At 40.3% G+C, this 9,812-nt stretch overlaps 1 protein-coding gene across 1 annotated transcript; it reads left to right on the top strand.

Moving 5' to 3' along the window:
* The first annotated feature begins 431 nt into the window (after positions 1-431).
* SLC40A1 (solute carrier family 40 (iron-regulated transporter), member 1) lies at positions 432-4,276 on the top strand. The gene is made up of 3 exons (XM_010144783.1): positions 432-672; positions 2,272-2,937; positions 3,915-4,276. The coding sequence occupies exons 1-3, from the start codon at positions 432-434 to the stop codon at positions 4,232-4,234; spliced, it is 1,227 nt and encodes a 408-aa protein (XP_010143085.1). The 3' UTR covers positions 4,235-4,276.
* The last annotated feature ends 5,536 nt before the right edge of the window (positions 4,277-9,812 follow it).

Below are 9,812 nucleotides of genomic sequence, written 5' to 3'. Positions count from 1 at the left end.
TTATATAAATATAATATATAAATACTACGTATTCTACTGTATGAGATTCCTGTTGATGCGTGGAGTTGTGCCTGCTAGGTTTGAATGTTAGAGATAGGCTTGGGAGTCCATCGTGGCACTAGGATGTGAGGGTAATAGAACAGTTTTACCTGCAGGAGTACACTGCCACTGTGAACTGGAAGAGCTCATGCAGGCAAAGCTGGCAGGAATAGTGGTCTGGCTTACAAACACTTTGGTTAGTTGCAGTAAGCTTAAACATTGGAACACTCTGAAGGTGCCTCTGGTTAGCAGTCTAACTCCTGCTGGAACCACTTAGAGCTGAAGCAAGACTTGTTAGCTTGATGTGTGTACATCTGCAGTCCTCAATTATGTTAGTGAATATTTCACTGTTCTGCAGTTACTTCATAATCATCAAATAATTTCTGACAGGTATGAATGCCACAATAAGAAGAATTGATCAGCTGACCAATATCTTGGCCCCAATGGCTGTTGGTCAGATAATGACATTTGGCTCCCCCGTGATTGGCTGTGGATTCATTTCTGGCTGGAACCTGATGTCAATGTGCGTGGAATATCTGCTGCTCTGGAAGGTTTATCAGAAAACCCCTTCTCTGGCTCTCAAATCTGCAAAAGTTGAAGAATCAGAACTGAAACAGCTAAATGTCAAAAAAGGTATTGAAAACACAAAAGTAACTGTTCAAATTCACAGTATATTCACTGTATCAAACTGAAGTGCTGAATTCTGTCTTCTACAGACACTCCTTTGAGGCTATGTAGCTTTCCACTCGTAGGTTGGAGGTTTCAAATTTTGTATATAGATACCAGAAACGCTAATCTAAGCTGCACAAAGTACTGTTACTAAAGAATGAATTCTCTCCTCTTAGTTAAGCATTTACAGTAAGCATGCCCAGATACTAAGAGCTGATTGTGAGGAGCGCTCCCATCCATCTCTACCAGAGCTAATAAGCTGACAAAGCCCCTTGCTCTGTAGTGTCTACAAGCAAAGCAGCCTATGTGGGACCCTTTCTTGCTAACTGATCTCTACTTATGCATATTACTAACAGGCTTTCAGGAGGTTGTAGAGTAGGTGGTAATATTTCTAGTCTGGCATGCATCAGTGAGCTCCACATGCTGCAGGAAATGCTGGAGAAAAATCTACTTTGACTTTGTACTCTGCTTACTTGGCCAAGCTGGACAGCTGGGATCTGCAATGTGGACAGCTATGACTATCAGCAACCTTAAAACTGATATTAACATAACATTGGATGTCTAATATCAAGGAATGAAAGTGGTTTCAGAAGCAGCCTTCTTGTCTAGCTAGGAATCTGTTCTCTGCTCAATACATTGTGAGACAGGTCACTTCAGCACTTTCAACAGCTTCCTGTCTTCCATGCCAGCAGATCCATTGTGGCAATAGCTGGCCCAGTAAGGTATTGGGCTAGGCTAATGGCAGCCTAGCGTAGGGGAACAAGATAAAGAGTGTAGAAGGCTCTGTGGGCTTGGAGCTGGCTCTCGAGTGCTCCCAAAGAATGAAGCATTTAGCAAATGTCAGTACGTAGGAAATATCGCTGAATCTTTGCTACAGCAGTGTTCTGATTTCAGCAGAACACGTGCATTTTTGAAAGGTGCACAACTGTATTGTATGTCTCGCTTGGTGTGTGTGGAGTTTGTTTCACACTTGACAATTGTAATAGCTTCTATCCACATTAATCTAAATACTGCTGTGGGCGGTTTGATTTTTTTTTTTGAGCAGTGTTAGTGCCTTTTAACTGTATAGAAGTGAAAGTGGAATTATAGAAAAGCATGGTCTGAGATTTTCAATCAAGTTTTGAAAGCTTTTGGCTTTAGTAGTCTTCAGCAAGCATCTCTGTCATGATCCTTCTGCCATGGTGTAAGATACTGACAGATGTTTAAGTGTTCCCTACTTCTGTGACTAGTGCATTTAAATGTACAAAGCTGTGTTAAAATACCAGCTAACATTGGCATTCACGGAACAAACTCTTTATGAAAATGGAGGATTTGGTCACAAGTCTATTGAAAAGAAGCAAGCTGTGCTTTCTCCTACCACAGTTTAATTAAATGAGCAGGAGGTTAAACTGATAGGAATAAACTTTACCTGATCTTACTATACAGGTGGGATTTAAAACACTTAAGTAATTTAACCAATGCACTTCTGCAGCACTTTAATTAGTAGTGGCAAACAACTGTCTTGCATTTTACACTGCACTTTCCAGGCAGGAGCATATCTAACAGTTGCATTTCTGTTTACAGAGAGTGACGTGAAACCTGCTGAAGGAGTGCAGTTAATTGTTGAGAAAGATGTAACTGGCATTGAGCCCCAACAGGAAAAGGAAGTGAACTGTGCTGCCCGGATGGCTGAGCCTTTCATCACGTTTCGTGATGGATGGGTTGCATACTACAACCAGCCGGTGTTTCTCGCAGGCATGGGTCTTGCATTTCTGTATATGACTGTTCTGGGCTTTGATTGTATTACCACAGGCTATGCATACACTCAGGGTTTGAGTGGCTCTGTGCTAAGCATCCTGATGGGTGCCTCGGCAGTCACTGGAATCATGGGAACAGTAGCTTTCACCTGGCTTCGTCGCAAATGTGGCCTGGTTCGCACAGGCCTTATTTCTGGAGCTGCTCAGTTGGCCTGTCTGGTCTTATGTTGCATCTCTGTGTTCATGCCTGGAAGTCCTCTGGATTTGACTGTTTCCCCATTTGATGACATCAGTGCCAGACTGTTTGAAAGTGAACCATTACCTACTATAGCATCTTCAGAAGACAAGACTGAAATGGTTTTTGCAACTGGAATGCCCAACCTGTTAAATGGGTCTAGTACTCCTGCCCAGAGTGACCCGGAGATGAGTCCTGAGCCTGTGCCTTTAATCTCTGTTAGTCTCCTGTTCGCAGGAGTCATTGCTGCTAGAGTTGGTAAGTATTGCGTCTCTAGTAAAATCTGGTCTATTGACTGCTTTTAATTCTAAAAACGACGGTGCCTGTCAACTCAACACAAATTGTGTTTAGTGTTGTAGGCTACAGTCAAAGTGTTATGTCACATTTTTAAGGCTAATTCATTACACTTTTCGTAAAAATGAAAGCATCTTGCCCTATCACCAGTGCACAGACTGCAGTGCTAATTCCTTGCATATCATCTGTCCCTAATAGGTGAAAAATCACCATGTCCTAAATTCATCTGTTACATAATTTGCCTTACCTTTAAACCTGTGACCAGCAAAGGAGTTTAGAAGAGAAACTGACTTGGATGTCAATTTAATTGTTGGAGAACTTGCTGGTTAGTGTAGTATTGGTATCTCTCAACAGAAGAGACAGTCAAATACATAAATGAACAGAAATTCTCATCTGTTGAATTTTTGTACTCTTAATTTCTGCAGCTGTTGCTGAATTTTTGAGGAATAAAATTCTTGATTTACGTGTATTAAGTTGGTTTGCAAGGTAAACTTTTAAAACTAGGTCGTTAATGGACTAAAACAGCATAGGAGCTAGTGTTAACAGACACTGTAAATTAGGTGTTCTGCACAGTTTTAAAACATGTTTGGTTTTTTACAAAACTTAACAATTGTAGCTATCAGGAGTACACCAGGAATAGCTGTAACACAGCTCTTTAAGGAACAGATGAGCAGAACATTGTTAATGGGGTAGGCATGTTGAAGCAAGATGTGACGGGCAAGTTAATGTGTCAAGCTGTATGTATTATTTCAGGAAGTATTAGTAAAGGGAAGCTGAATTGCTCTGACTGTCAGTGTAAAATCCTGCCTACTGTAACGAAGCTAGCTTGTCTTGCCCACACTTGTTAGAAGTGCTTGCAAGCATGAACTGAATTGTGCCAGTAATGAAAGCTTACTGGGAGAAGCCCAGCTGTATGGATAATTCTTTTTTTCTCTCCATAGGCCTTTGGTCCTTTGATTTGACTGTCACACAGCTGCTCCAAGAAAATGTGGTAGAATCTGAAAGAGGCATCATAAATGGTGTCCAAAACTCCATGAATTATCTTTTTGATTTGCTGCACTTCATCATGGTCATCTTGGCCCCAAAGCCTGAAGCTTTTGGTTTATTGGTGCTAATTTCTGTATCTTTTGTTGCTATGGGCCACATAATGTACTTCAGATTTGCCCAAAAAACCTTGGGAAAACAACTTTTTGTTTGTTGCACTCCTGGTCCCAAAGCAGTCTCTGACGGTTCACCACCTGGTAACACATCTACTGTCTGAAAGTATTCACTTACCTTACTAACTTGCCACACAAATATCATGGTTAAATACATATACTGCTTTTTGTAACCCTGTCTAAGGTGTTTCTCTAGAGTTGAATGCATCACTTACCTCTCTGAGGAAGCTGTCCCAAGAGACCTAAAATTCATCTTAGTGACCCTGTAAAAATGTTTCCTGTTTGGCAGAGGACAGCTTCCTTGGGTCTTGGCAGCTGGTGTTTCAAAGGGTCCCCACAAGGGACATTTGGTACTTGATCACACAAACGATGCTGAATTTCTGTTGCTGACCCCCACAGTAATACTGTTTAGCGATTGCATGTGCTAAATTTGTTCATGAGTTCTGAACAGTTCTTGTGCTCTTTGAGTGAAACAAGAGGGGTTTTTTAGTTGTTTCCCAATACCTTGATAGATGGTATCTGTTTTTGTGGGGGTTTTCTCTGCTTTTCTCTTGCCATGAACAGTTCTGCTCCCCTATCTTCTCAAATTGGTATAAACATCTTTCTTGGATTCCTGAAGCGGACTCAAATTCTGATGTTTTCCCCAAAATACTGGTTTAGTATTCTCCATTTTGGTTTAACTTTACAGAAACACCTTTATAGCTTTCTGCATGTTTCATTACAATTTAGATGAGTGCTAGGTACAAGATATTGTATTACACTTTTGGTGCACTTCATAAAGCCAAAGCCTTGTTTTAGCAGGAGCTATTGATGTAACATTATAGAGCATGGCTTTTCTAATTGCAAATGACAGGTCTGTTCACATTTGATGTAGCAGAAAGTGCTAAGGTCAGGAGTACTGGTACAGAAAGATCAAGTCTAGGGCTAGCTTAGTTTTTGCCTCAGAGTACAAGCAGCTTTAGTTTATTTTTGAATGCTGTTGTTTTCAGAAACCCTAGTAAAGCCTGATGTAGTGGAAAATTATTAGTATTCCAAGCAAAAGAAGTCAAAGTGGATTTCTTGCATTTATCTGTTTTACACATATATGAATTTTGACTTAGTTTGTTCTAAAATACTGCTGAAACAGTATGTTGGACAGTGTGGCCCTCTAAAGCAACTTCAGAGCAGTGAAGAAAGATCTATCCCACTGATTTTCAAAAAGTTCTTTTGTTTGTCTTTTTTCCCCTGCTAACACAGTGTACCTGACGTGTACTAACACAGTACTTCCATAGCTGTTAACTGAATGTGCACTTTTGTGGAAACTACGCACTTTGCTTTCTCAGTAGAGGTGAACCTGGTAGTGGTCTGAGTTTTCCTGTGGCATGACAGTGTGACTTCTAAACTTAAATTTTTGTGAAAGTATTTGTTTGCAAAATAAGGAATATGCAAAAACATGTCAACAACTTGTAAAAAAAGTACCCTCTGTAACTTTTAAGGTGGCTTTTTTTAATTTTAGGTACTGTCTTTCACATTGTCCTCTGTGTTGCCAGACTTCAACCCTGGAATGTAAGTGTGTGAGCTCCATGGACATAAAAGGTTACACCAGGGCTGAATCTAGGCCATTCATCTTCAAATTTTTAATGATTACATTATATAGCAAACTGATTTGAATGTAAAAAAAACCTAGTGGCTTTTGTCTCAGCTACACTATTTTGTAACAGGAGTGAAAATGGATGAATGTGGATCCAGTGTAAACCAATGTACTTGCAACCCTCAGTATTCCATAACTGGATGTAAAAAAATGCTTCCCCTCGTGGACCAAACCTGATCATTACTGCTATGTTACTGGAATTTTCTCAGGGATGTTTTCACAAGGTTTATAAGTGTTTATACTTTGACCAAGCTTTTGGGTTTTGTTTTGATACAATAAAGTACAGTATGTAAATTAGAGTAGTTTTAAAATTTGTGACTCAGTCCTGAGTGTAACTTCTTAGGAAAAAGGGAATTTTGCCATCACCAGGATTTAAGTCAGACAAATGAAACAAGCTTATCTAGATGTGTAAAATAAATATGTCCAAAGGATCATCTATTCAGGATGTTGTAAGCACACTAATAAGTAAAATACCTCTGATTTGCCAAATACATATTTTCATGTGTATCTAAATTGGGACCAGATTTTACTATTGCTGAATATAGATAGAGGTAGCCCAAATGTCTGTGAATGCCTCTACGCTGCACTTTGAAGAACATCTGAATGCCACTGTATCTGTTAGACTCACTGACCATCAGGGAAACAAAGCTGAAAATGCAGCTTCTCATGATCTGTCTATAGCCTACAGAACCCAGTGTGCCTAAAGCTTGATGCTGTAGCACTAAGCACTAAACATCCCAGAGAGGATGTATTCTGGAAGTCTGGAGAGCTCCAGAAACAGTACAGATAGAGCAGGGAACATGCCATGTTCCCATCTCTGCCTAAAGTCTTGTGTGTTGTGGTTTTTTTTTTTTTTCCCCAAGAACAATGTAGCCTTATTTGAGTTGAGTGGCAATTTGTTTCCTAGGTAGGTCCAACTAGATGGTGCAGTCTGGATTTCGAGCCAAAAAAGTATTGGAAGGGGACTGGACCTCTGTTTTGTACACACAGTGTTGCTCAAATCGTATATGCAGAAGAAGCTGGAAGGCAAGACAATCCTAAAAGAAAGGTGGTTGTGGTCCTTAAGAGGAATAAGGAGGTCTAAATTGAAAATCCTGTATGTATTGGTCTGAGATGTCAAAAAAATGTACGCTGCTTGAGCACAGCCCATGTAAGAGTCTTAAGATTTATGCAGACACCTGTACTGATCAGTGCTTTGGAGTAACGTGGAGCCTGAAGTCTTTCTTAGCAGGACTTTCATCCAGTAAGTGTTGTTGGCCTTGTATTTATTTATTTTTTAAATGTGTCCAATTTGGATGAAGACTGCCCTTAAAATGTACGCACTAGAAATCAATCTTACCAGAACTTATTATACAACCTTATGCTGGACATAGTATTGATTGATGTATTACTATTGTTAAAGCTAATGAATAAATTTGCATAAAAATATTTGTTCCTGTATCATTCAGTTTGTGGGCATCTTGATGCGCTGTGTTTAGCATGGATCCTGTAGATGAAGGTTTCTGTAGTGATGGGATGGAAACAGCCCTGAAGCACAAGTAAATACAGATAGCACTGAAGAGAAAACAAACGAAAAATGTAGTAAAAGCCTTTCAGTGACCCTAAAGCTCTGTCCTTAGTGAACTGATTCCACAGTGGTGACAATACAACAGCAGAAGGCAAAGCTGTGGTCTTCAACCTCAGCCTGGGACCAGCACTGGTGATACATTGCAGTTTTGAGTATTGACTTGATGAGCAACAGGAAATTTGAGACCATGGCCTTCTGTAGCAGCAACCCATAGGTGAGAACACTAGCCCTAAGAGTGGTCACCAATAAATGTGATGCTTTAAGTACTCTGGGTTTAGCCTTAGAGTATTGCAATTGTGTTTTATACAGGCCTGCCTCACGATGAGTCGATCTTTGCAAGGATGCTGTGCGCATTCAGTAGAATTTCCCTGAACTGGTGCCTCTTAGAACTAGAGGTTTTCCTAGAAAAGAACCTTTATGGGTTGTCCCCCATTATGTTATTACCATGTTATTCCTCTGTGGGAATTAGTATGAGTAATAATTAGTTACCCCAATGTGGGAATTAGAAAGTGCTGAGTTAGAATTCCAGGCTTTGTTGCACGTATCAAGCTTGGTAGCATTAGGGTAAGTGATGTGCCTCCTTAATAGGAGCTACCGAACCATCAGTGTTCAAGTTAGATCACTCATTTTCTTTCTTGGGGAGGTTTCCCTCCTTCACTGCCACTTAGAAACTAGGAAAAGTGTTAGAATACTGACTTGAAATAGCCCATGGTGCAAAGAAAAAGAGTTACAGATGGTGTGACTGAACAAAGTGGTGTACTGAACAAAGAACATGTTTGACTGAAGAAGGCCCTTCACAATTTACCTTTTGAAGGCTTCACTGTTTTCCTTTACTCTGGAGTTCATGTTTTTGGAAGTTCTGAGTTTTTGAAGTCCCCATGGAATTCAGTGCTCAGCAACCAAAGGTAGAACGATTGAAGATACCTACTGCTCTGTTTACTTGCTTGTTGCAGTTCTGTGCTTTCTAGAGAGTTGAGACCTCAACCCTGCCTGTGGAAGCAGTGGATATTGCATAGTACATATACCGGAGCAGAATAAGAAAATATTTAATTGCTTTTATTTTCAAAAGGGTTTTTTTAAACTGAGTACTGATAATATAGGCAGGGATTGAAACCTGAATCTTGTTAAAGGAAAAAGAATAGAGTGAACCCAGGCCCTTCAATTTAAAATATTTTTTTGTGTCTTTAATGAGAAAACTGCCTCTTAGAAATTCCAGAAAAGTAGGTTCGTATCTGGTAGTTTTAAAATACTGCAGTTACTGCTGTCTTTGCTTTACAAAGTATATGGTCACTGTCAAAAATCACATGTTTCCGCGTCACAGTGTTACTCTCCTGCTGGACAGAGGCTCCTTTCACAGCCTCCTACACAACTAGTTTTGCAAAGCACGTACGTGAACTCTTAATCTACAGAGGATCACAATTTGCAGGAAAAGCTCTGTAAGGAAACCAAACCTGCTACAGAAACGAACAGGCAATTCCAGACTCATTTACAATGATAATTGTACTGCATTTTAGTGTTAAAAGCTAGCAGGTAGAGTCAATGCCAAGTCGTAGGCTCTTTGTAACTTTGAAACAGTGCGAGACTACAAGCAAACCTGAAGTGAGTTAGAGGTTGTTTCTGCTGGAGTGCAACTAACAGATCCAGCCTTTCAAAACCTGTGGAGGTGGTAATGCTGCTTTTTCTGCTTCAAGATCGACCTGTTTTCAGGTCCTCCAGGTACAGGTTGTGCTCTGCTCTGCATTCTTGTCTTTCCCGAGTACTCAGGACTAAAGAAGCTGTAGTGAGTATTAGAGTAATAGTCCTCACATTGCCCTCTTACACATTCATTTTCCTGTTCTCAGGAATTCTCACACACTCTTTTTCCTGTTTGTGGGTGCTGTTTACTGCAGGGTGTGATAATCGCTGTAAGATTAGAAGCATTTTGTTCCTCTAGTAAGACTATGCCTCTAGCTTCTGCTTTAAATAAGACAGGTGATGTTTTGCAACTGAAGGGCAGAAAAACCCGAACAAGGCTGTTTGCTGAAAGGCTTGTGAAGTGCATGGACAAAGTGCATGCTGTTCAATAATGCTTTTTCAAATACTTCAGCTTGTCCTTCTGTGGGTCAATATTTCTTTCTAGTTAAACTTTATTGCATTTGGTCACAAGAGGAGCATGCAACGAAGTGCTTTCTGCTCTTATTCTTGGTATAGAGTGATGGAGCAATCTGTTCTCACACATGCAGGGTTAAGAGCTCTTAATTCTTTGCAAATGCATGGGAAGATTCTTATGTTTAGAAAATCTCCTCCTTTGGCAAATAAGGGAAAGCGAATGCATGGTAGATGCTGCTCTTAGAACTTCAGCGGGTATCTAAGCACACCTCGTTAAGACAACCTCCCCCCACCCCCCGCCAAAACAGCAAAGCGCTTGTTAAAGCTGTACAGATTGGCTCTAAAAATACACCCGCTTTGTTCACAGTAAGCCATCGTCCACCTCAGTCAGGGAAAA

Source organism: Buceros rhinoceros, unplaced genomic scaffold (assembly GCF_000710305.1).
Source record: "Buceros rhinoceros silvestris isolate BGI_N320 unplaced genomic scaffold, ASM71030v1 scaffold41901, whole genome shotgun sequence".
In the NCBI taxonomy this organism is placed as follows: Eukaryota; Metazoa; Chordata; class Aves; order Bucerotiformes; family Bucerotidae; genus Buceros; species Buceros rhinoceros.
Note: the sequence above shows the minus strand (reverse complement) of the source record. Positions and strands in the feature narration are given on the sequence as shown.

Bases quoted from the DNA above. Each gene is read 5' to 3' on its own strand.
- SLC40A1 (XM_010144783.1), top strand. From the start codon at position 432: ATGAATGCCACAATAAGAAGAATTGATCAGCTGACCAATATCTTGGCC. The intron at 673-2,271 runs GTATTGAAAACA...TTCTGTTTACAG, and splicing joins ACAGCTAAATGTCAAAAAAG to AGAGTGACGTGAAACCTGCT. The intron at 2,938-3,914 runs GTAAGTATTGCG...TTCTCTCCATAG, and splicing joins AGTCATTGCTGCTAGAGTTG to GCCTTTGGTCCTTTGATTTG.